Consider the following 27,034-nt stretch of genomic DNA (forward strand, 5'->3'; position numbering starts at 1 on the left):
GAACCTTGAAAACATGTTAAAGGGAAGACACTTGACACAGAAGGCCACATTATTGTAAAATTCCATCTGTATAAAATGTCTGGGATAGGCAAATCCATAGAGACAGAAAGTAGATGAGTTATTATCAGGGGCTAGGAGAGAAGAATGAGTACCTGCTTAAAGGATATGATATGGAGTCTCTTTCTTTTTAACAGGAGAAAACTCAATTTATTTTTTATTTTATTTTATTTTTTTCCAATCACCACTTATCCCCCCTATACCCTCTTCCATCTTCACCCTCTCCCCCCCCCCCCGGCCCCGCCTTCTGGGGTTTCTTTCTGAGGTGATGAAAGTATTATGAATTAGAGAGTGGTGATAGTTCAATCTGTGAATATACTAAAAACCACTGAAATGGCACAAGGGTGAATTTTATATTATGTGATTTATATCTCAATAGAGAAAATTACAGTGACATAATATTCCATCCAATGAAGTTGATTAAGAGAAAGGAATTGTTATAAAAATAGTCTAGGCATGAGTTTGTTTCTATAATGTTAACATCTATATATATAAAAGCCTAAGTGACTGAACGACCAAAACGACCGATTGACCAGTCGCTATGATGCACACTGATTACCAAGGGGCAGATGTTCAAGGCAGGAGCTGCCCCCTGGTGGTCAGTGTGCTCCCACAGCCAACCTTCCCCGGCCAACCAACCTCCTGCCACTCTCATTGGGACTGGGCAAGCCGGCCCCAATCGGTCCCAATCTCTGGCCAGGCTGAGGAACCCCACCTGTGCACAAATTTGTGCACCAGGCCTCTAGTTTCTTTATAAAGTTACATGTACATAATTGTTATCTTTGTTTAATTGGGAAGAAATGTTTTAGGACTGGGAACTAGAGTCCTAAGAATTATTTTCAAAGCAGCTTTATATTGCTGAATCTATCCAGTCACTCTAATCCCTGAACTCTAACCAATCCCTTAGGTTCATAGAAACCCACAGTGGAAATCTCCCCCACTTTGAAAAGCCCTTTATTTTGAGGATGGTGTTGATAGCATAGAAGCTGTGAGGAAGTGGTGACTTCCTAAGGAAGGAACCTCAGTTCTGAAGGAGCTAGAAAGGACACCAGGGCTTATGGGTAAAGGTGGGGAGGGACTAGTCTGGGTAATAGGCAGAGTCCTTGACACATTAGGCTAAACTTAGGAGGGTTCTGGGAAAGAACAAATGATAAAGGTCCAGGCCACCCACATACAGGGAGTGGGTTAAGTTCTAGAGAGTGAGGTGACAGCCTTGGTAAAGAGGTGCTATCTCAAGGGAGGGGAGGACAAGGGGAGAGAAGGGCTAGAGAGTGGAGCATCTTGGGTTTGGGCAGCAAGTCACATCGAGGCCTTACCCTCAGCCTCAGAACTCCATCGAGGCCTTACCCTCAGCCTCAGAACTCCAATTTGGGTAAACACTCTCAGGAGCTATCCTTGAAAAATGAGTTAGTGCAAACCAGAATCTTATCTCCTTTTGATAAATAATGAAGAAAAGCTCAAGACTTTAACACCTTTCCCCCATCCTCCCACTCTTCCCTAGACTAGCATCCTACAGAGAGCCAAGAAAGAGATTCACACATCCACATACCGAGTCGGGAGGCGGGTCCCAGCTGCAGACACCCACATGCACACAAGGTTAGCCATGCCCTTTTATTTTTTAAATGGAGCCATGTGGATGGGGTTAGTGGCAAGGGGGTTCTCACCCCCCACACTGCATTGCTCTTGCTGGGTCTCAGCAGCTGCTGCAGTCGCTGGGATATTCGTCCCAGTGCAGGCCGATGGCGTTAATGAGGGAGCCAGAGCGGCCACTGATGAACCGTAGCACAGAGTTGGGGTACAAGGGGACAGCATTGAAACTGGTGCCTGTGTCTTTTCCAAACGGCAGGTAGCGGCCCTTGTCAGTCACGAAGACCAGCTTCCTCAGGTAGTACTTGTACTTGCCAGACACCTGGATCACCGATTCCCCAGGGTGCAGAAAGATCTCCTCCAGGTCTCCCGAGCTGCCACCCACATAGTCGCTCCACACCTTGCCATAGCGTACCTGGAGACTGGGGACAGGGTGAGGACAAAGGAAGGGGGGAGACACTGAATAAGGTAATGAGAACGCAGGACCTCTTGGCCTCTACCCTGAGACCTTCAAACTGGTGACAAGGATGATAAGCCTCCTGCCAGTTCCTCAGTGTGTGAGGGTTGGGTGAGTCCTTGGAAATCAAACAGGGAACTTCAATTCCTCATTTTGACCACAAACAGACTCAGAGAGGGAAAACAACGTTCCCAGAGTCACTCAGTAAGTGCCAGAGCTTGAGCTTAAAGTCTAGACTCCCACTGTACCCTCACCCCCACCGGAAAGAAGCAAAGCAATTTCTCAAACATCTGAAAGGCTCTCATGAGGGAAAAACTTGTCTCTGCTGTACCAGCATGCGGATCCAGGATCAGGAGGATACACATTTTAGGAGAGGCATCAGCAAAGATGGAGGATGCCAGAGGGTGTTTAAACCTAACGTAGGGCCCTGGCCAGGTAGCTCAATCCTGATATGCATCGTCGCAATATGCTAAGGTTTTGGGTTTGATCCCAGGTCAGACCACGTACAAGAAACAACTAGTGAATGAATAAATAAATTAAACAACAAATCAATGTTTCTCTCTCTTTCTTCCTCTCCCTTAAATCAATCAATAATTTTTTTAAAAAAGTAAAAAAATAAACCTCGATTGGGGGCCAAACTAGACAATTTCCAGGCCCCTGAGAGTTTATGGTATGTGATTTACCCAGGATCACTCATGTTTGGGTTGTAGAGGTTTCAGCAGTGCAGGTCTCAAATCCAAGCCTCTAACAGCTTTCACATACCATGTTATCCCTGGACTTGTTGATTGAAACAGGTGTGACCCAAAGTGACTGAGAAGTTCCCACTTTAGTAAGATCCCAGAAGGTCCTCAAACCACAGAAACTCAGTGAATCTTACCCTACGATGTAGTATCTGTTGACGCGGACACGGATGGCAGTGATGGGGCCGTCCATCTGGTTGCCAGAATGAGAGAATCGCTGTCCGCCACCGCCTCCATACTCTCCATTGTAGGAGGAGGACCTCGCCTGAACTGGAAGGGAAAGTAGGAGATTGAGGGAGAAGTTCCCTGAGAGCTCAGCTTCTCCCTACCATGCATATTCCTCCCACAACTCAGTTCCCACCGCCCCAAGCCTGCCTCTGAAAGCCTTGGCCATCAGCCGTGACCCCGTACTGGGCTCCCAGGTTCTCACTTACTGGCATTGGCAGAGGCCGATACACACAGAAGGGCAAGAACAGCGATGGCCAACATTCTGGGGCTGGAATGGGAAGAAAGGAGGAAGTGAAGATTTACCCTCTTCCTCAGGACTTCACTTACCCAGGCATCCCTGACCTCCAGCTGAGACTCAGACCTAGCGGACCCAGTCTTGGCTTTGAAAGGATGCATAGTCTCTACTCCTGTTCCTCTCAGATACTATCTTCTGCGTCCTTATCCCCTCTTCTCCCTGGTCGGCCTGTAGCCAACCCTCCGCGTCTGTCCCCAGGCAGAAGATCAGTCCTAACCCTCTATCTGGATTAAGCTGTATTGAGCGCTGTTCCCTCTGGCACAAAGCAGGAAAGGAGCTTTCTAAAGAAGTAGAGGACATCTCCAAATCATAGAAATGGTTGGGTTTACCAAACCAGGAGTCTGAGAAAACCTAACTGAAGTCCAGCCGGGGTAGATTGGCCTGATTTATGGGGCATCTGGGGCATCGTTTAAATTCCTAGTTTTACCCGGGTCTCAGAAGGAAAAGAGCATTTTAGAGGTGTGTCTCTGTGTCACCTGAGGAGTGAAGGCAGTCAGAGAAGAGACTGTGCCAACACCAGTTCCCAAGCAGTTCTGGCGGAGGTGGGATAGATTGGAAAGTTGTAGGAGTTGGGACTAGCTCAAGATACTAGATCCCTGGTGCGTAATGTATTTGTCATCATTCTTTCTCCACTCCCACAAATATGGCCATGTCCGCGCCCCTGTGCATCCCAAGTGTGCCCAGCCTTTCAGCTGAGACCCAGATAGCGATGCACCTATGACTGACTCCGATTTAGATGCCCCAGTTAGCTGACACCCGCTCTCCCCTCTGCCGTTCAATCCAAGCCAGCTCTTCTGCTCAGCGTGAATTCCCCCTAACTCAAATCCAGGCCTCCTTGTCTCCCCTTAGCTCAGGCCTCTGTCACCCCTTACCTGGCGTTTCAGATGCAAAGTAACCCCCCAGGATCTTGCAGATCTTTTATACCAGGTCTAAGCCCTCCCCCTGCTCTTTATCGTGTGAACCTCACCTCCTGGGCAAACATGATCAATCTCTTAGGGTCAGTTGTCAGGCAGGGTCTGGAACATTTTATCCAGCCCCTCCCCTTAAGGGTTACAGGTGGCAGGGTGGGGTCCACTCTAGGCCAAAGCCCAGATCTCAGGAGGAGCAGAATAAACTTGAGAAATATCACCAAGCAAAGGGCAAACAGCTCTGGGTGGGCAAAGTCACTAAATCACCTCTGGGTGTGGCCTAAGGTTCTCCCTCCTCTATTGGATGTTTACAAGTGCTCTCACCTGCAATCTGTTCTCTTTTTGAATAACATTGCCCTCTCCAGCCATTAGAAAGGAATTGCACTGCCCACGTCTGATACTTTAGGAGGGCCTACTATTTGCCTGACAAATTTTTTTCTGCTCCCCTAGTATTTTATGCGAAAAAGTTCAACATATAGAAAAATTGGAACAATTGTACAGTGAATACCCATACACCATGTACATTGTACCATGGTTATATTTTGCTGTACTTGCTTTTGTTTTCATCTATTCATCCTCAAACTTCTAAACCCTTCAAAAATCTTTGAAAAGAGTGACTTGGGACTACAAGTGGACTTTTGAACACGTGTAGATCTCCGGGGACACAAAGAGTCAGTCCAGCGGGCAAGTGGGAAGCTGAGGAACTAAGAGTAAACAGGTCCTCTACCCCAATGGTCGGCAAACCGCGGCTCGAGAGCCACATGCGGCTCTTTGGTCCCTTGAGTGTGGCTCTTCCACAAAATACCATGTGCGGGCGCGCATGTACAGTGCGATTGAAACTTCGTGGCCCATGCGCAGAAGTTGGTTTTCGGCCTGGGCGAGTCTATTTTGAAGAAGTGGCGTTAGAAGAAGTAGGGGGTGTCGGTTGGGCGACGGGAGACGCGGCGCAGGCGTACCCTAATTAAGTTAATAACAATGTACCTACCTATATAGTTTAAGTTTTAAAAATTTGGCTCTCAAAAGAAATTTCAATCGTTGTACTGTTGATATTTGGCTCTGTTGACTAATGAGTTTGCCAACCACTGCTCTAGAGGGGCGCAGGGTCCTCAGGCCTCAAGCTGTAGCCTACACAGGACAACTGTTCCTCCCAGCAGATCTGAAACTTCCCCGGGGTTGATATCAGAGATTTCTTGTCTTTGCAGGCCCTTCCCCTCCAGGATCAGTTCCTCTCCACCTAAAATCCCTAGGACTGACTTCTGAGTTCTACTTCATGGCCCTCTAGGGCTGGTCCTCTAACCTCTGAGTCAGCAGGTCCTTCCAAGCAGAGAGAAGCATGGAGTCTGTCATTAATGACCACTCCTTACAGGCTCCTCTCCCCTTACAGGCTCCCCACCCCGTACAGACTCACCCCCTGGGACTGAGTACTCCTCCTAGAAACAAAGGGAGCCCCACCCTGAGCAGCCAGAAATAGGGTGTGGCTCCTGGCTGGGAGAGTCCGGGTGCCTGGAGGACAGGCAAGGATGCCTTGTCTGAGCTCTCCTTTCGAACCTTCTCCAAGTCTTTTACCAAGACTTTTACCTCATTCTAGCTGTAATGTTCTGTGTGTCTCTGTCCTCTCTGTGTTTGCCTCTCATTGCCAATTTTCTCTTGTTAAACAAAAAACATAACTTCTGTGGCTGAAAGCCTTTTTAAAGGAAAGGGTTTATTGAGCCATATGCTAGTCAGAAGAGGACAGGTCCTGGAGCATGAAGTCTAAACCACCAGCAGCAGGGCCAGGTGAAGATAAGCGTGTCTGCTGTCCTGGAGTCACAGAGCTCTGTTACATTATGTTCTGGGGAAGGAAGATGTAAGTTGTTTGAAAGAATTTACACCGACTACAGATAAATGGGGAGGGAAAAGGTGAAGGGGGCAGTTCTAGGATAGTGCACAGTCCATAAGGAAGAAATATTTATTACTCTTGATTAGGTACAGGCGACAGTCCTGAAAGTTCATGCAGATTCAGGATGTGGTGGTGTCCAGTGGTGGCTACAGTTGCCTGGACTTGAGTCAAAGCCCTAACACACTCAGGAATGCAGCTGTCTTTGGTCATTGGCCCACAGCTAATAGTAAGTTAATAGTTTGTGCCTCTTTTACCTGCTGGCAGCCTGTCATTTAATTTGAAATGTTTCTCTTGTCACTCTCCCTTTATGTCTTGACCTTCCACCACATCTCCTGCTCTGGGGCTTTTCTCCCCCCACCCCCTCCTTTTTTGGGAAGCTTTTCTTTACATTCCCTCTTTCCTTTTTTCCTTCTGCCATATTTTTTTCCCTTCTGCCTCTTCTCTGTCTCTCCACCTCTTCCAAGCTCTTTCTCTTTTTCCCTCTGTCCTCTCACCATAGGCCATCTCAACTCTTTCTTCTGAGGAGCATATCACACAGTGTGTGACCAGAAACAGGAAGTCAGTGATGGCAGCTCAGAAAGGTCTGGGGTGAACACCATGTGAGAATGCCTTCATGTTTCCATGCATGACACACCAGGGGCCCTCAGAATACAAGCTCCCACGCTTGTCATAGGTTCACTCTGATGTACCGATCCCGCCGATGCAAAGACCCAGCGTCTCCTCCAGGCCTGCAGACTCGTCCCTGGGTTCCCACAGCCAGGCTCAGTCCCCTCTCCAGAGTGGAAGAGATGCTTTCCTGTGGTGGGAGGAGTCTCCGGGTTCATCCCCCTCAGGTCCTAGAGACAAGGAAGGCCACTGTGCAGCTAATGCTGGTATGTTTAGGTTTGCTCGATGCAGTGCCTGAAAAGCCAGAATGAAGAAGGTGAAGGCAGTGGGACACCAGGCCCCACTCTGCTTCCACCTCATCAGCTCCTACTTGATCTGTTTCACATTTCTAAAATTGATTTTCGAGAAGGGGGTAAACATCTATGTGAGAGAAACATTAATCAGTTGCCTCCCTTACATGCCCCAAATGGGGATCAAACCTGCAACCTAGATATTGCCCTGACTGGGAGTTGAACCTGCAACCTTCCAGTGCATGGGACAATACTCCAACCAGCTGAGCCAACTGAGGGCTGATCTGTTTCATATTTTACCCATATGCTAGCTGTGAGCCTACCTGCCCCTTAAAATCCAGATAAAGTTGCCGTAAATCTTGCCCCATCCCCAGTCCTACTGGCAGTGAAAGCCCAAACTCTTTCAAAGCTTCCTGCTATTGACAGCTTCCCGCTGTCTCAACCCCTCTCATAGTCTCCTCTGCCCTTTGGCAAAGCAACTCATTCAACACACATTTATGTGTTGGAGGCACTTTCTAGATGCTGAAAAGATAGCAAAGAGGAAGAGAGAGAAATCCTACTCGCTAGGCACTTTCACTCCAGTTTGGGCAGTCTGCCAAATGAACAACTACATTACTGCATGATATATGCTATAAAAAAATAAGCAAAGTAGAAATCAAGGAAGAAATAAAAAACTTCCTGGAAACAAATAAAAATGAACACATAACAACCCAAAATCTATGGGACAAAGCAAAAGCATTCCTGAGAGGGAGGTTCATAGCTCTACAGGCCTACCTCAAGAAACAATAAAAATTTCTAATAAACTAACCCTACAATTTAAAGAATTAGAGAACAATAAGAAAAGCTCAGAGTAAGTAGAAGGAAGGAATTAATAAGGATCAGAATGAAAATAAATGACATAGAGACTAAAACAAAAACACACACAAAAAAAACCACAAAAGATCAATGAAACTAAGAGCTGGTTCTTTGAAAAGATTAACAAGATTGATGAACCTTTAGCCAGACTCATCAAGAAACAAAGAGAGAGGACCCAAATAAATAGAATCAGAAATGAAAGAGTTGAAATAACAACTGATACTACAGAAATACAAAGGATTACCAGAAAATACTATAAACAATTCTATGCCAACAAGCTGGACAATGTGAATGAACAAATTCCTAGAAAAATACAATCTTCCAAAACTGAATCAGGAAGAAACAGAAAACCTGAATAGGCCAATAACAACTGATGAAATTGAAGCAGTAATAAAAAAAAACTCCCAGCAAACAAAAGCCCTGTTCCAGACAGCTTCACAGGGGAGTTTTATTAAATATTCAACACCTATCCTCCTCAAACTCTTCCAAAAAATCCAAGAGGAAGAAACACTTCTAAGCTCTTTCCACAAGGTCAGCATTATCCTAATTCGAAAACCAGATAAAGACACTAAAAGAAAGAGAATTACAGGCCAATATCCCTGATGAACATAGATGCTAAAATTCTCAACAAAATATTAGCAAATTGGATCCAGCAATATATTAAAAAGATCATACAGCATGACCAAATGGGACTTATTACAGGGATGCAAGGCTGGTATAATACTCACAAATCAGTAAATGTGATACATCAAATAATTGAAAGACAAAAATCACATGATCATATTAATAGATGCAGAAAAAGCATTCAACAAAATCCAATACCCATTTTTATAACTCTCAGCAAGGTGGGAATAGAGGGATCATACCTCAACATAATAAAGGCTATATATGACAAATCTACAGCCGACATCATCTCAATGGATAAAAACTAAAACAATTTCCCCTAAGAACAGGAACAAGACAGGGATGTCTGCTTTCACCACTCTTATTCAACACTAGAGGCCCAGTGCACAAAAATTCGTTCACTGGGGGAGGGGGTGTCCCTCAGCCTGGCCTGTGCACTCTCGCAGTCTGGGACCCCTCAGGGGATGTCCACCTACCAGCATAGGCCTGCTCCCCAGGGGATCGGGCCTAAGCTGGTAGTCAGACATCCCTCTGGCAGCCCAGGAGCCTATGGGGTGCAGGCCTAAGCTTACAGCCATCAGCCTGGCTTGTGGCTGAGCAGAGCTCCCCCTGTTGGAGTGCACTGACCATCAGGGGGCAGCTCCTGCATTGAGCGCTGCCCCCTGGTGGTCAGTGCACATCATAGCGACTGGTCGTTCTTGGTCGTTCCACCATTAGAGTCAATTTGCATATTACCCTTTTATAATATAGGATAGTATGGGAAGTCCTGGCCACACTGATCAAATAAGAAGAAAAAATAAAAGGCATCCAAATTGGAGAGGAGGATATAAAATTGTCATTATTCACACATGGCATGATATTGTACATAGAAAACTCTAAAGCCAAGCCAGTATGGCTCAGTGGTTGAGCATCGACCCATGAACCAAGAGGTTTCCAGTTTGATTCCCAGTCAGGGCACATACCTGGATTGAGGTCTTGATCCCCAGTAGGGGGGTGTGCAGGAGACAACCAATCAATGATGCTTCTTTCTCATGGATGTTTCTATCTCTTTATCTCTCTCCCTTCCTCTCTCTCTAAAATCAATAAAAACATTTTTTTAAAAAGAATCCACCAAAAGCTGCTAGACTTACTAAATGAATTAGGCAATGTAGCAGGATACAAAATTACTCAGAAATTGATGGCATTTTTATACACCAATAATGAACTCTCAGAAAAAGAAACTTAAAAAAAAATTCCCATTTTTCATTGTAACAAAAAATTAAGATACTAGGAATAAACTTAACCAAGGAGGTAAAAGACCTGTACTCAGAAAACTGTAGAACATTGAAAAAAAAGAGATAGAAGAGATATATACAAGTGGAAGAATATACCATGTTCATGGATTGGTAGAGTTAATATAATTAAAATGTCCATACTACCCAAAGCAATCTATAGATTCAATGCAAAAATCCCTATCAAAATACCAGTGGCATATTTCACAGATCTAGAACAAATACACCAAAAATGTATATGGAACCCAAAAGACCCTGAATAAATGCAGCAATTTGAGAAAGAACAACAAAGTTGGAGGGATCATAATACCAGATATCAAGTTATACTACAAAACCACTGTAATCAAAACAAACTGGTACTGGCACAAGAACGGGCATATACATCAATGGAACAGAACAGAGAACCCAGAAATTGATACACACCATTATTCTCAATATTTGACAAAGGAGGTAAGATCATACAATGACACCCTAACCGGTTTGGCTCAGTGGATAGAGCATCAGCCTGCGGACTCAAGGGTCCCAGGTTCGATTCCGGTCAAGGGCATGTACCTTGGTTGCGGGCACATCCCCAGTGGGGAGTGTGCAGAAGGCAGCTGATTGTTGTTTCTCTCTCATCGATGTTTCTAGCTCTCTATCCCTCTCCCTTCCTCTCTGTAAAAAAAAATCAATAAAATATATTTTTTTAAAAAAGAATCATATGAAAAGAAAAAGATCATACAATGGAGTAAAGACAGTCTCTTCAATAATGGTGTTGGGAAAATTGGACAGGTATATGCAAAAAAAAAAAAAAAATGAAACTAGACCACCAACTTAAACCATATACAAGAATAAACTCAAAATGGATAACAGACTTAAGTGTAAGTCATGAAACCATAAAAATCCTAGAAGAAACATAGGCAACAAAATATCAGACACCTCATGGAGCAAAATTTTCAGATATATTTCCTAGGGCAGGAGAACAAAGGAAAAAAACAAGTGGGACTACATCAAAATAAAAAGCTTCTGCACAGCAAAAGAAACCAGCATCAAAATGAAAAGGAAGCCCACCGTAGGGGAGATCGTATTTGCCAATGATACATCTGATCAGGGGTTAATTTCCAAAATATATAAAGTACTCATACAACTCAAAAAAAGGAAGACAAACAGTCCAATAAAAATATGGGCAGAAGACCTGAATATATACTTCTCCAAAGAGGACATACAAATGGCCAAGAGACATGAAAAAATGCTCAACATCACTCCTCATCAGAGAGATGCAAATTAAACGACAACGAGGCAAAATATCCTTGGGTGAGGATTTAAAAAATAAATACATTTTAAAAAGAAAACAAAGAATTCCCTTATATTTTAGTAATTCTGTATACTGTAAACATTACACCTCGTGTGAAAAATGTTGTGGAATAAAGTATCTTTTCAATTTCCAGAAGGGAAAACAAGAAACAAAGCATAGAAAGAGCATGAGGAGGGGAGGGGAGGCTCTTCCTCTGCTGGGGGGCCCTCTGTCCAGGTAACATTTGTGGAGACCTGATTGAAGTGTAGAGAAATACAAATATTTGGATGAAGAGTAGGTCAGGTAGAACAACAAGCACCAAAGCTCTAAGCTGGAAGTGTGTGGGATGAAGTTAGAAACAGCAGGGAGGGCAGGGTGGCTGGTGTAAGTGAGGGAAGCCTGCAGGAGGTGAGGTCTGGGCAGCAGCTGGTGGGTAGATGGTGCAGAGCCTGGGAGGCTGTGGTCACGAGTTTAGCTTTTCTGAGAGTGAGGGGAGCCATTGAAGGGTTTTGCCTTTAAAAAGAATTACTCACTCTGGGTTTTGATAAAGGGAGAATGTCCTGGAGGATGGGTATAAGAGTGGAGGTGGGAAGCCATAGTAGGAGCCATGTGGACCTTTCCCTGTTTCACTGGGTCCCTCTCTCCTGCCCTCCTGGACTGCCTGAGAGCTAGTCCCTCTCTCAGACAAAGCAGCTTTGTCCTCTTAAAGTCTTGGTGCAAATTCAGACCCCAGGGTGAGAATCTGCTCCTTTATCCCCATCAAGGATTTTTGAAAAAATACTAGTATTTCCAAACAATGGCATATATGTTTCCTGTTTAAGGAAAAACAATTCTCTACCTCCTCACTTACACATTCCACAGCAGTTTCATTTGAACAAAGGATTTTATCAGAAAAAAAAATGTGAACATTGCTTTTCTGTTCACCCTTCACTGTTCCAGTGATTAGTCTAGCGAGCAAAAGTGACTTCACTAAGTTGCAAAGAGGATCCCTCCACTCCCTACCCTCGTGTGCCCTATTTCTGTGGTTTGCTCATACTACTCCAGCTACCTAAAATGCTCTCCTCTGTCTACCTACTATCTTTTGCCCTCAAGACATTCAGCCCATACCACCACCATCACCACCACTCCCCTGCACCCACCACCCAGCCTTCTCTCACAAACTCCTCGCGTCTCTTCTCTTCCCAGCCCCTCCACTTCAAACAGAATTCCTCCTTCCTTTCCCTGGTCTCCAGCTGTGCTTCTTACATCACTAGGCTGGTCTTAATTACCCTGCACTGTAATTTATCTGTTTACATGGAAGCCTCCTCTAAAAGCAGGAGCACATCCTAAGGCAGGGACTCTCTTATCCACCTCTGAATTCCCAACTCCGGTATCTCAGCTGGCACAGAGCAGGTGCCCCATAAATGACAGTCAAATGCCTCGGCCGCAGTGAGACTTCTGTCAAATGCTCCTCCACACAACTGTGTCTCTCCTCTTGCAGGCTTGGATTTGGGTGTTTTTTGGTTTCTTATTTACAATTCCTCTGGAGAAACTGTTTTCAGAAGAGTACTGGACATAAAGACAATTCCAGGTTGAGGTCTATCCAACACTTCTTAGCTGTGTGAACTGAGAGAAGTCACTTCATTCTTTGGAGCCTTTATTTCTGCATTTGTAAAATGAGAAAAGCAAGTCTCAAGAGCAACCAAAATATTCAAGGACAGTCTTTTTCAAACTGTGGCTCGTGTATGTTGTTAATTTTTTAAAAATTAAAATATAATTGACATATAACATTATATTAATTTCAGATATACAACATAATGACTTCATATGCATACTAGAGGCCCGGTGCACAAATTTGTGCACATTGAAAGGAAATTAATTAGAAGAAATATTTTAATATCTCTATTCGCTCTTTCTCTATAATAGGTCAACCAAATTTGCAATAGACAATGACAAAAGGAAACACACGCATGCGATTGGTGCCAGCAAGCACTTTATATGTATCACGCATGCAGGAGTCAACTTAGCCATATATATATGTGTGTGTGTGTGTGTGTGTGTGTGTGTGTGTATGTGTGTGTGTGTGTGTGTATGTATATATAATAAACTTGCTTAATTAGACCTAATTTCTGATATAGCTAAACTTTTTCCAGCCCAGTGAAGCACCCCAACTTCTCTTTCAGGTAATTGTCAGCAACACAGCAGTAAATATCAACACAAAGCAGATTATTATTGTAGATTTTGCAGGGAGAACAAAGAGTAAAATATTTAACTGCAGCAGTGTTTGACTATATTCTGCACAGTGAGAAAACCTGAAGTCATTTTCAAGGTCCACCATTTCTTAGTTCTTTTCAGTCAGGGTCAAGTTTCTAAGCTTTCTAAGTCTCCCTTTTCCGGCTAATGAAAAGAAAAGAGGATTCCACTGAGTCTCCTATCTACCTACTCCAGGACTTCTGTGAGGATCAAATGAGATGAGGCACAGAAAATGCTTCATAGACCTTTGGTTAAAGTGTGAAATGTTTGCAGCTGGCTATAAAGCAAGTCGTGTTCCTCAACTGAAGAAACTGCAAGGAGGCTAGTTGTCACTAGGGAGAGGAAGCTGGGCATTGCTATGTGACATCATTACCCGGTGCCCACAGCCATCATTTCCGGGCTGGGCTCGGCTGTGGACTGCATTTTGTCGGCTGCGATTTAGTAGGCTGTCACTCCAGGGTGGTGGCGGGGCCCCTGTCCCATTTGGGGGAAGCCGAGTGTTGCTTTGTGGGTGCCAGGTCTGTGGTGCTGTTTCTCTGTGTACGTCACAGCAGCTCCTGCATTGAGCGCCTGCCCCCTGGTGATCAGTGTGCATCATAGTGACCGGTTGGACGGTCGGAAACTTAGCATATTAGCCTTTTATATAGCTAGATCATGCTACAAAATGAGTTAATCATTTCTTAAATTGGAAACCTACAGCAATGTACTAAGAATTCACAGACAGAATATCCTATATAATAAAAGCATAGTATACAAATTGTCCCCTCAACTGGGAGTTGTCCAGGAGTTAGACCAGGGGGTGGGGCTGGCTGGGGGAAGGAAGGGAGTACCCAGCCAGCAGCCGGCCGCCACTAGGGACCCTCCCAGTGCACAAATTTCATGCACTGGGCCTCTAGTTGTATTATAAAGAGACATGGGCTTAAAGCAGCGGTTCTCAACCTGTGGGTCGCGACCCCTTTGGCGGTCGAACAACCCTTTCACAGGTGTCGCCTAAGACCATCCTGCATATCAGATATTTACATTATGATTCATAACAGTAGCAACATTACAGTTATGAAGTAGCAACGGAAATAATTTTATGGTTGGGTCACAGCATGAGGAGCTGTATTTAAAGGGCCAGAAGGTTGAGAACCGCTGGCTTAAAGACTGATTCCAGCCCTTGCTTCATGACCTACTGAGTTTCTTCATCTGTAAATTGGAGATCATGAGAACAATCCATTTTTTGTCAACCTTCTGGTAAAGACCTGGCACGTGGTAGGCACCTAGTAAATGTTTATTCTCTTTCCCCTGCAGACTTCCACAAAGCATAGCCTTACTTGCCTGGCCAGTGTGGCTCAGTGGTTGAGTGTCAGCCTATGAACCAGGAGGTCACAGTTAGATTACCAGTCAGGACACATGTCTGGGTTTCAGGCTCAGTCCCCAGTGTGGGGCGCGCAGGAGGCAGCCAATCAATGATTATCTCTCATCATTGATGTTTCTATCTCTCTCTCCCTTCCTCTCTGAAATCAATCTATATATATAAAAGCCTAAGTGACTGTTACACCGGAACGACTGGAACAACCAGTCAACCGATCACTATGAGGCACACTGACCACCAGGGGGCAGATGCTCAAGGCAGGAGCTGCCCCCTGGTGGTCAGTGAGCTCCCACAGCGGGAGTGCCACTCAGCCAGAAGCTGGGCTCACAGCTGGTGAGTGCAGCTGCGGTGGCAGGAGCCTCTCCCACCCCTGTGGCGGCGACAGGTGCAGTGGAGCCGGGATGAGCAGCAGCAGAGCTGTGCCTGGCCCTTGTTGGGGCTCCTCCCCAGCCATCTGCTGCTTCAGCACTGCTACATCCCCCCGAGGGGTCCTAGATTGCGAGAGGGCGCAGGCCAGGCTGAGGGACCCCACCCGTGCATGAATCCATGCATTGGGTCTCTAGTAAAAATATATGAAAAAAACAACAACATACAAAACAGCCTTTCTTTTTGGTCTCTCACATAATGTTGATCTGGGCAGCCATGATCTTTCTCACAGGTAGCTTTATTTTTTTTTTTAAATATATTTTATTGATTTTTTGCAGAGAGGAAGGGAGAGGGATAGGGAGTTAGAAACATCGATGAGAGAGAAACATCGATCATCTGCCTCCTGCACACTCCCTACTAGGGATGTGCCCACAACCAAGGTACATGCCCTTGACCGGAATCGAACCTGGGACCTTTCAGTCCGCAGGCCGACACGCTATCCACTGAGCCAAACCGGCCAGGGCAGGTAGCTTTATTTTATGACTTAGCTTGAGTTCGGATTCTAGAGATGTGTCTGGTCTGGTGTGGCTCAGTTGGTTGGGCATCGTCCCCTACACCATAAGGTTGGCGGGTTTGATCCCCAGTCAGGGCACATACCTACGTTTTGGGTTGGTGAGCATGTGGGAGGCAATCGATAGATGTTTCTCTCTACCTTCCTCTAGCTCTAAAAAAATAACAAAAAAACAGATTCTAGAGATGTTGTCAAATGCATAGTAAGACTTGAAAACGAATTTTGTGTAAGTTGGTCTGGATGACTGAAGGAAATATGAGTTTAATTTTCTTTTATTGAGGCATAGTTACATGGTAACTTTTAAAAAAACACATTTTTATTGAGTTCAGAGAGGAAGGGAGAGGGAGAGAGAGAGAAACATCAATGATGAGAGAGATAATTGAATGGCTGCTTCCTGTACGCCTCCCACTGGGAATAGAGCCCGCAACCCATGCATATGCCCTTGTCCTGAATCGAACCTGTGACCCTTCAGTCCTCAGGCCAACACTCTATCCACTAAGCCAAACCAGCTAGGGCCATGGAAACTTTTTAAGCCGTTTGATTTTTTGCTTTCAGTCTTCAAGTCCTTACAGAATTGTTTGAGCCACTGCAACTCCTTTTTTCCCTTTGTTTAGCTTATCTTCCCTTTGTTTCCTTTCTCACAATCACTCTCTAAACATATGACAATATAATATTAGAAGAGATGAAGTCCCTGTCCGTCTGGGCTGGTTGAACCAGCCAGATCCAGTGCTCATATCTGCTGGACAAGCTGCTGTCAAAGTGGGAGTGAGCTGAGGTCATTCTACCAGGATGCACTCATTCTTGCTTTGTGTCAGGAAGAATTTATCTAGAAATATGAGCAGATCTGGCCTCCTTTATATATATATCACATGAGATTCAAACAGTCATCTGCTCTTGCACATGGAGTGTTCCACAAGTGCATGAAAAGAGAGCAGTGTGGAGAGCTGCTGAAGTGCACTGGCTGTGTGCGGACCCAGCTGCCGCCACTCAGAAGCCAGCCGTGTGCCTGGGGCAAGTTATTTGACTTCTCTCTGCTTGTTTTCTCGAGAGAGAGAGAGAGAGAGAGAGAGAGAGAGAGAGAGAGAGAGAGAGAGAGAGAGAGAGAGAGGACTGTACCTGTCTCTCAGGGTTGCTGTGAGAATTTAATGGTAGTGAGAGTAAAGCTCCAGCAGACGTGTGCGTGGTGAGTGCCAAGGAAGTGTTTCTCTATGAGTCAGGTGAGCACAACAAGTAAGTCATGTATTGTTAGCATTCCACACTCAGGCTTCAGTCTTGTTCTTTTCCTTCTCAATTGAAGATACTAAAGACTAATTTGATGGGGACCATAAAAATACATTCTTGGGAGGGGTCTAGCAATCTGACTCTGTACCTAGTTAATCAGTATCCCTAATGCTAACATTGTTATTAGCCTATAATCAAGTCACTGCCCCTTTCTTAATGATCTGGTCTTCAAGACCTGTTTACCTAGATACTCCCATTTTACAGCGGCCATAAACCATGAACCATACACAACCCCTGGAGGAGGTTATCAGTGCTGGCGCCAGGCCAGGCCTTTAGGTGTGGTCTCATGGCCCCCATCCAACACACGGGACTTTTTGCAAAGCCCGCGAAAGGTCCGGAAGTCTGATCGTTATTTGGGGGACAAAGAAGCCAAAGGGTATAAAGAGAAAGCTTCCTCCATATTAGGGGGCTCAGGATTTGGAAACAGGTTCCCCTGAGTCACAGTACTAGCACATCTGGAAATAAATGGGCTTTTCCTGTATCTCTGAGTACTCCTGTATGTGTATTTTCTGGTCGCTGGTAAATTCTGTAACAAACTAAAGCCCAGTGTGTGTCCAACTGAGGCCAGAGTCACTGACTTTAGCATCCACAATACTTCTCACCTTTGCTCCTGTTGTGCCAAGGTTATGAGATCTCATATCTTTTCTCTAGTATCATCACTTTTTCACATCCACTCAATTTATAAAAGAATAAGGGCAAAATGCTCAACGAACCACTGAGTACTGATACACAGGCAACGGTAGCCTGAACCTAACGCAGTCAAAGCATTTGCAGAGGCCACTTGGAAATGGAAACGAAGCTTCCTGCCCTAGAAGGCCTCAGAGCCACCTGCGGGCAAACCAAAGGCACAGCCCTGCCAGGGCAGTGAATGGTCAGGGTGAGCTGATCCGGTCAGTCAGACACTGAGGAGGGAATGAGGACCTTGCCCGTGGCCAGGGAAGTTGGTCACAAATGCCAGGACTACAGCGTGGAGAGAGGCTGGCTGAGGCCTAGCCCTGCCATTGATCGTGGGCAAGTTGTTTAAGTCTCTGAACCTCATTAGTAAAAGAGGGATAAGATCCATTACAAAGGGTTACTTTAGAGCAGTGATCCTCAACCTTCCTGATGCCGCGACCCTTTAATACAGTTCCTCATGTTGGGTGACCCCCAATTTCATTGTTACAAATGGAACATAATGAAAGCATAGTGATCAATCACAAAAACAATATGTAATTATATATGTGTTTTCCGATGGTCTTAGGCGACCCCTGTGAAAGGGTTGTTCGACCCCCAGGTTGAGAACCGCTGCTTTAGAGGTTTAAATGAGATATAAAAAACTGTGCTTAGCAAATTGCTGGGCACATAGAAGATGCACAGTCAATTATGGCCAGAACAGTAGCATAGGAGGAGAGGAGACATTTGAACAAGGTAGGAAGATCAGCAGAAGGACAAAGTGGGACACATCTTCCTTCACTATAGAAGGTAAGTATCAGGGCAGATAAGGCTGCAGGAACTGGAGGAAGCCAAGAAGAATCCCCAGGCAGGCTGTGAGTGGAGCCAAGAGTTTATTTTCTGATTACTAATCTACCCTTGCTGGGGTGGGGATTAGGGGCAGATGGGGCCAACCCCACTCTTGGCGGCTGAGAATCAACAAGGAAGAGAACTGGGGCTCCTGCTGTGTGTATGGAGAAGGAAGAGGCTATCAGTTACTGGAGAGAGCTGATGGAGTTGGGCAGGGCTCTCTAGGGAAGCTGTGAAGGGTTTGGAAGAGCAACTGTATGTAGGCGAGGAAGAGAGAATTGTCCAGATCCATGTTACAGGATGACAGGAAGCAGGTAGAGTTGGAGACTCTAAATATGGTGAGCTGTGTGGTTTCCTCCAATAGATTTTCTCTCTAACCCGGTATAAGACAAAAGGAAGCTGACTATATTGGTCCAGTGAAAAGGATTTATGAGGAAGGGGTGGCAGAAGGACTAGGTTGATAAGTGCTGGAGAGAGAAGGGCTGAAGCACTGCAAAGTCATGGACTATAAAGTCAAGGTTATAGAGGAAGTGGAGTGAAGTCGGGGGTGGGGGTGGGGGGCGGTGGGCAGTCAGAGATGGACTCCAGGAAAAAGAAGTGTCAGTAAGATGGACCAGCAGGTGGAGGGGGAGGAAGGTCAGGCTCAGAGCCTGGGGAATTTGATGGTCAATGTAGAGCAGTCTGGTATCAGGTTTAAGGTGGGCCCCAAATGTGAAGGGACAAATCCTTTATGATCTTTCAAAGATAAGAAGCAATGTTAAATCAAGGTGGAAGGGGCTGCAAGTGTTGATCCTGCTGTATGAGGTGCTTTATATAAACTAATATTATTTTCCCAATAGTCCTTCAAGTTTGGTGATTTGTGAAAAAAATGATAATGGCACAAATTAAAGCGATTGCCAAGGGTCTCACAGCTGTTAAGCCTGGCAGCTCAGATTTAATCCCAGGGTTGACTGGTTCCAAAGCCCATGTGCCTTTCACCTCTTCAGATTTCCACAAAGAGTGGCACTTGAGACCTTTCTAATTCATTCTCATCATTTTTCACAGCTCTCAAGGTTGGAATCTCTGATCTCGGTGTGTTGGGCAGCCGGGTAAGTGAGATCTGGCAGGCCCTAGCAGTGATGAAACTCTCCTGAGCTCCACCCTGTCTTTATTCCCTGATGGCAGCAAGCTGGCCCTGGTGAGGGCTGGAACTCTCAGCTGGGCTGGACCCCACTGCATAGAGGGCAAGTGTGACGGGAGGAGCAACAGGAAGTACCTGCGTTCTCTTGTTGAAGCTCTGAGTTTGTTTCATGTGATTGCCCTGCTCAGTGAGTCATTCATTTAGTGGAAGGAGGATGTTGGAGATGGTCAGATCTGGGTTCAGATTCAGCTCCAGCACTAGAGTTGTGTGACTTTGAATGAATGACCTTGACCAACTTTCTCAGTTGGCTCAGAATTACAAGGTTTTCTGGGACAGGGAACGTTCGGTTATAAAACCAGATATTACCCGGCAAATGGGACAGTTAGACACCCCAAACAAGCTACTCAATCCCATTATGCCTCGGTTTCTGAGTATAAAATGGGGTTATCTGTGGCCTATTTCTCTGCTTCTTACCACCTGGTGGTGTGCTTTTCAGAGAACACAGGGGCTGGGAGCATGGTTTAAATTCAGTCTGGTCAAGAGAAGTTTAGGATTGACTGCATGCTCCTGTATCGCTGAGGCTGAACTTCTGAAGTGCAAAGCCACTTTGTCCAGCATGCTGCTTGGAGCTCTCAGCTGTTGCTCATGTTGCAGCCTGAACCATAAGTCAAGAGCCTCCTGAGTTGATCACCTCTCAGTTGTTACTGGCTGTTGCTTCTTGTTCCCAAGTGAGTGTGGCAAGGTCCAAACACACCATGCTCAGTAGGCAGTGTTGAGATTGGGGTTAGTTGTGTGTGAATGAAAGCAGCTTGAAACATAAGATCCAGAATTCCAGTCACGTGAACATTGCGTAAGAAGAGCTTTTTAGGCTTCAGCCAGGATGGGTGGCATAAGCATGGCAGGAAGAGAGCAAAGTCTTCCCGAAGTTGTCTCCCCTGGTTCCTGCTGTTGATTCTCTTTCTTCCTGAAATTGGTGGCCTCCACATTTTGCCCAGGAGCCAGGTTCATAGTTGTACTCAACAATGTAGAGTGAGAAGGTGTGGAGCTTTTGTTCCTGTAAGAGGGTGAGTTCTAAGCAGAAAGTAACGCCCTAGCCGATTTAGCTCAGTGGATAGAGCATCAGCCTGCAGATTGAAGGGTCCCAAGTTAGATTCCCGTCAAGGGCACATGCCCGGGTTGCAGGCTTGATCCCCAGTGGTGGGTGTGCAGGAAGCAGCCGATCAATGATTCTCATCATTGATGTTTCTATCTCTCTCTCCCTCTCCCTTCCTCTCTGAAATCAATAAAAATATATTAAAAAAAAAAAAGTAGAGAGAAGTGGATGCGTTCAGCAGATGTAAATTTGGCCATCCACAGTTCCCCAAAAAGTTAAACATGGAGTTACAATGTGACGAAAAATTCTCCTGTCTATACCAAAGAGAAATTGAAAACATATGTCTACACAAAAATTTATACATGAGTGTTCATAGTCGCATCTATATATATAAAAGCCTAAGCGACTATTTGACCAGTAGCTATGACACACACTGACCACCAAGGGGCAGACGCTCAATGCACAGGCATGGAAACATGGAACAGACTGATGAATCTCAGAGGGAAGGAGGGAGGGGGAAGGTCGGGAAGAGACTAACCATAGATCTTATATGCGTACTAGAGGCCCAGTACACGGATTCATGCACCATTGGGGTCACTCGGGCTGGCCTGCAGGGATTGGGCTGAAACCTGCAGTCTGACATCCCCCGAGGGAATCCCAGATTGTGAGAGGGCTGAAGCCAGTCCAAGGGACCCCACTGATGTACAAATCTGTGCACCGGGCCTCTAGTTACTTATAATAGCTAAAAAGGGTAAACAACCCACAAAAAAGGGGGGAAACAACCCACAAGTCTATCAATTGATAAATGGGTAAAAATGTAGTACATTGATACACTGGAATATTATCTATAATAATAAAAGGGTAATATGCTAATTAGACTGGACAGCCAAACCACCTTCTGGATGACCTTCCAGACTGTGAGGGCTGAGGCAGCATCCGGGGCTGCTGCTGCCTCGACCTTCGGAGCTCCTTGCATGAATTTTATGCATCGGGCCTCTAGTGCAGCTATAAAAAAGGAATGAAGTATTGATTCAGGTGATGGCATGGATGAAAAGACAAAAGGCCACATATTATATTATTACACTAGAGGCCCGGTGCATGAAATTTGTGCACGGGTAGGGTCCCTCGGCCTGGCTGATGATCAGGGCTGATCAGGTTCCCCATCTCCCCACCTCCTCCCTTCGCTGCCCGCACACCACCACCGAGCAGTTCCCCCTGCCTCTCTGTCTCCTCCTTCCCTCGCTCCCTCAGCGTCCCACCACCACCGCTGGTCACCTGCCATGTTCCGGACCACTCCTTGGTGGTCAGCACACATTATAGTGAGCAATTGAACTCTCATTCTCCCTGTTGAACTCCCAAGTTCAATATGACACTTTGCATATTAGCCTTATATATATATAGATTTGCATAAAATGTCCAGTATAGGCAAATCCATAGAGACAGAAAGCAAATAGTGGTTACCAGGGAATGGAGAGTAACTACTAATGGGTACAGTGCTTCTTTTGGGGGTGATAAAAATGTTCTGGAATTAGGTAGTGGTGATGGTTGCATAGTATTATGAATATCTTTTAAACCACTGAATTGTACACTCTGAAAGGGTGAAATTCGTAGCATGTGAATTATATAGCTCAAGAGAAATAATACAGTTTGGCCACCCAGTCCTGCTACATGTAGAAAGTGCAGCAGTGGAGCGATGCATTCAGGACCCGTTGGAAGCCCTTGGTGTCGGGATGCAAGTGCTAGAGGATGGATGTGTCTCCTGGAACCAGGCACAGTGGGTCCTCCAGTTGGGTCTCAGGTGGCTAACAGCACACAGAGGTAATAAACTTCCTGATGGCCAGGTGAGTTGTGGAGGGCATGAAGCTTCATGTTTTCTTGAGAACATCCATCTCCACCAGAATCAGACTAAGAGCCCGAGTATGGTCAGGCTCGTACACACAGGAGCTGGGGAAGATGTGGTAGCCCCTCCGCCCTTCTTTCTCCTGGCACATCGACTGGGCCACAGTGTATCCCAGAGTGTAGGGTCGGATGCTGGGCACTGAAGGCCTCAGTCTGGAATGGGCCTCAGTGACTCTCCAAATGTCATTATGGCAGAGAAACAAGACCTGCAGCAAGTGCCGTGTGGGCAGAGGCCACTACCCATACTTCGCTCAGCTGATCGCGTCCGTGAGATCCAGCAGGTGTCATGTAGCTCCTGATGGGCCTATGAGCTTCAGCTTCAGCTTGGGGCTGTAGAGAACCGTTGAGGTACAGAGTGGCTAGATTGTGCAGAGGGGACCCCAGCACCTGGTGATCAGTCAGCAAGTCCTTTCAGCTGAGAGGGAGCAGAACTCCAAGGGGTAGCTCACCAACCTCCCAAACCTCTGTTCCTTTGAGGGTCAGATACACTAGGCCTGGTGTCATCTGAACCTACTGATTGGATAGGACATAGCACAGAACTGTGGCTTCCAGTTTTGCAAACACGTTTCCTCAGAGAGGGTGCACTGCTGGAAAAGCCTGCTTCCTCCCCCTCTCCTGTCTGTCCAGCCCTGAATAAATCAGGCCGTGTCGTCGGAAAGTCTTCCCAGCCTCTCACACACAAAGGAGGGGCACATAATTAACATACACGGAGACTAGCAGGAGCTGGGACATGCTTGGTTGCTTACTCCCCAAGTAAGCCCCCAAGTGCAGGGACCATGTCTGGTTGCTCACTGATGAATCCCTGTACATGTCACATAGTAGATATTCAATAACTATTGCTTGGATTTGTGATTTCACTAGTAGCCAAAATGTCCCCGACTCAAGAGGGTTGACAGGTTGCATTTTAGTCGTAGGGGGCTCCATATGCAAAAGCAGCCAGACTCCCTGGAGCGTCATCATAGCTGTGTCCCTGACTGCAACTGCATTGAGCTCATCGTCAGGGATTCTGACGCCCAGGCACACAAGAGCACAAGCACATGCACACACACGGGGTGGCACACCCACCGACACACTCCACTCAGCACTGGCTTCTCTTCCCGAAAGTAGGTGTCCAGCCACACTTCTAGCGTGACGCATCTGCTAGTGACCTGGCTGGGCTGCTCTTTTTGGAAGTCCAGGCCAATCCATCCTGGTTGGCTCCTGGTCATTTTCCTTGGAAGCCCTGAACAGGAGTCACTCTTGGAGATCCTGAATAATAGATAAGCACCACTGACTCTTGGCAAGCCTTCCCTGCTCACCCTTTCCACCCCCACGGAGTGGACTCCAACTCGTAGCCTTTGGAGAAGTAGTGGAAGGCTTCCCAAAGGAATGATGTGTTAGCGGAGTCTTGATGGATGAGTGAAGGTTGGCCAGATAGACGGGTGTTCTGATTTCAAAGGGAAAAAGACTGTATCCCCAGCACACAGTAAAATGGCACATCACTGGGATTTTATTGGCTGGGCAGGTGAATAAATAACACACAAGAAGAAGGGAGACAGTGGGCTCCCGGAGCTTGAGCTTGTGTGAGTGTGAGGCTGGAGAGGGGGGTTTGGAGCCAGACTGTGAAGGGCCTTATGTGTTTAGCCAAGGAATTTCAACTTGATCTTGTTGGCAACGGTAGGCCCTCAAAAAATTTTAAGCAGAAAAGTGACAGCATCAGAACTGTCTTTTTAAAAGCTTAACCTGGAAAAGATGAGGATGGGGAGAAATGAGAGGAAGGGAAGCCACCTCACGAGGCTGTGGAGACTGAGGGGTGAGAACGGAATAAGGTGGTGGCTGTGGGGGTGGGAAGGGGTATTTTACATATATGGTCACCTGGACCAGTTGGAGGGAGGGGGTGAGAAGGAGAGATTCCAGACTACCCCACATGTTTCTAGGTCCGCCAGCTGGGAGGTCAGGATGCCATTCGTTCAGATAGACATCAATAAGCTTATAGAGCAAGGGGGCTTTTGTAAAAAATATTTTTATTATGAAATAGTACACAAATATATAAAAGTATAAAAAAGAAACGTGTTCTGTAGTACAATGGTAATAAAGCTGTTTTTTACTCATTAACTTGGAGTCACCTGTGGGATTTAGTCGGAAATTCTGTTTTGAAACATGATTAACAGGCCCAGGATTGCATAAATTAGCACTGTTTGTTTGGGTTACAAGTCCCAGAAACTTAACCCTCATTATTGGGCACAAGGGAAAATGTATTATAAGGACACAGGAGCCCAAGGACAGCAACATGGCTGGGCATTGGGAAGGAGCTGGAACGCGGGACTCAGACACCATCAGAAGTCTCTCCCCAGTGCTCCTCTCTGCGGGCTGGCTTCTTCACTTCTCTGGCTCAAGTGATGGGAGAAGGACCACCGGCAGTTCCCAACCTTTCCGTCTAGCAGATTCACTCTCCCAGAGAGCCCGTCAGCCTTAAAACTCGAGGGAAAGAACTATAGTAATTAGTCCAGCCTGAGACGTCCACCCAGTCACTCAGGGTGCAGTGACATTGAACAAATGTGACAGCTCTTACCGCAACCGTCCAGGAAAGAAACTCCTCAAATAGTGGGCATCCAGCAGATGCCCACTCCGGGGCAGAAGCTGTCGCTCCCTCCCCCACCCCCCAAATCCGCCCCAGGAGATACAGAGCGGGCTCAGGCAGTGCTTCTCAGCCTTAGCTGAACATTGGGATCACCTGGAAACCCTTAAAGAAGACTGACGCCCATTCCACCTCAGACGACTCAAGCTTTTTCAAAAGCTCCCCGGGTGCTTCTCATGAGAAGCTGAGAACTCGGGGCTGGTGCCTCCAGTCACCCGGGCACCCTGAGCAGATGCAGCTTCTGCCTCGGCCAGTCTGCGTGCGCGCGCCCCCCCCCCCCATGCTGGCCGTGCGTGCCGGCCCCGGCCCACCCTGGCAGCGAGGGTCTGTGCTGCGCAGCCCAGCAGAACTTCCCGTGGCGGCCGCACCCCGCTGGCTGCATGTGTCCACTGAGAACCTGAAGTATAATTAATGCAACGGGACATCTTATTGTATCTCACTCTAATTAATTTGAAGAGCCACGTGTGGCTAATGGCTACTCTATTGGACAGAGCAGGGCTGGTGGAGCTCAGCGAGGGGGAGGGCATATCTGAATCACCTGAGGTATTTTTTAAAAAATATATTTTATTGATTTTTTTACAGAGAGGAAGGGAGAGGGATAGAGAGTTAGAAACATCGATGAGAGAGAAACATCGATCAGCTGCCTCCTGCACACCCCCCACTGGGGATGTGCCCGCAACCAAGGTACATGCCCTTGACCGGAATCGAACCTGGGACCCTTCAAGTCCACAGGCTGACGCTCTATCCGCTGAGCCAAACCGGTTAGGGCCACCTGAGGTATTTCTTAACCAACTTAACGCTCTTGTTGCTACTGTTTTCCTCTGCACACACCCCCAATTCAGACCCTAAAACGGTGGGACAGAAAGGGGCAATGGTGATAGGGATAAAGAACCACTGGCATAGAATGTTCCAAGTTATCTGTGTTACAAACCACTCCAATACTTGACCTAAAACAGCAATATTTATTTTTGTCATAAATCCATGTTTGGGCAGGACTCAGAGGGCATAGCTCACCTCTGCTCTCCTTGGCATCAGCTGACATGGCCGGAGGGCTGGGGCTGGGCCACCGGAAGAGCTGCTCATTAAGGGGCTGGGTAGTGGCTGTCAGCTGGCACCCCAGCTGGGGCTTTCACCAGGGCACCTACAGGGGCTTGGGCTTTCTCACACTTGCGATTGGGTGCCAGGGCGGGCACTGTGTGGCGGGGGAGCGCTATCCTTTTTTTAGAACGAGCCTCGGGAGCCATGCAGTCACTTCTGCTGTGCTCCACTGCAGCGAGTCACTAAGACCAGCCTCTCTCCACGAGGCCAAGGCGAGGCCCAGTCTGAGGGCAGCAGTGCTGAGAGATGTGCAGACGTGTTTGAAATCCGCCTGCGTGGTCCCTGAGAACACGGGCCCCTCCTGTGCTCCAGCTCCCCCTCTTCCCACCACGGGAAGAGGATGCAGGCCCTCAGTACGCGGACTGAGACCTTGGGAGCCTGGCCAGCTCCTCAGGCAAGAAGCAGCGTTTGATCTCACGCGGCGCCCCCCTCCTCCTGCATGCCTGGTTTCTCTGTGCTCTGTACTCTGTAAAGCCCCGCGTTGGGAAAGTCTGGGTGGTGGCGAAACAACAGCGCCGGCCCCCAGCCACCCCCTGTGCGGCCTGGCCGAAGGCCAAAGGCCGATGGGACTCAGCAGCTCACCCTCACTGGTGGCAGCCGGTGGGTCGGTAAACTTCCCCTGTCAGCCGCCACCTGTGCACATGTGAGTCCGAGTAAACCCGTGTCTTTCACAGCCAGTCCGCGGGGTGACTTCTCCGGGCCCTCAGCGCTTAGCATGACACCACCACATAGACCCGGGAGCGATGAGCACCAGGACAGCTCTACACGCAGCAGCACACAGCCAGCTGCCGCGGCGACGGAAATCGCTTTCCTCGCTGGTTCCAGGTGCC

General features: G+C 46.9%; 1 protein-coding gene across 1 annotated transcript in view; it reads right to left on the minus strand.

Moving 5' to 3' along the window:
* Positions 1-1,750: 1,750 nt before the first annotated feature.
* The window catches only part of ZG16 (zymogen granule protein 16), a gene marked incomplete at its 3' end in the record, with an annotated part of 30,686 nt that continues 5,402 nt past the window's right edge, over positions 1,751-27,034 (minus strand). The window contains exons 2-4 of the mRNA XM_081089573.1: positions 3,276-3,337; positions 2,979-3,111; positions 1,751-2,066 (exon numbers count right to left, since the gene is read on the minus strand). Of these exons, the coding sequence (XP_080945699.1) occupies positions 1,751-2,066; positions 2,979-3,111; positions 3,276-3,330 (504 nt within the window). The 5' untranslated portion in view covers positions 3,331-3,337. The remainder of the gene's footprint in view (positions 2,067-2,978; positions 3,112-3,275; positions 3,338-27,034) is intronic.

Source organism: Myotis nattereri (genome assembly GCF_964212035.1).
Source record: "Myotis nattereri genome assembly, chromosome: 4".
Lineage (NCBI taxonomy): Eukaryota > Metazoa > Chordata > Mammalia > Chiroptera > Vespertilionidae > Myotis > Myotis nattereri.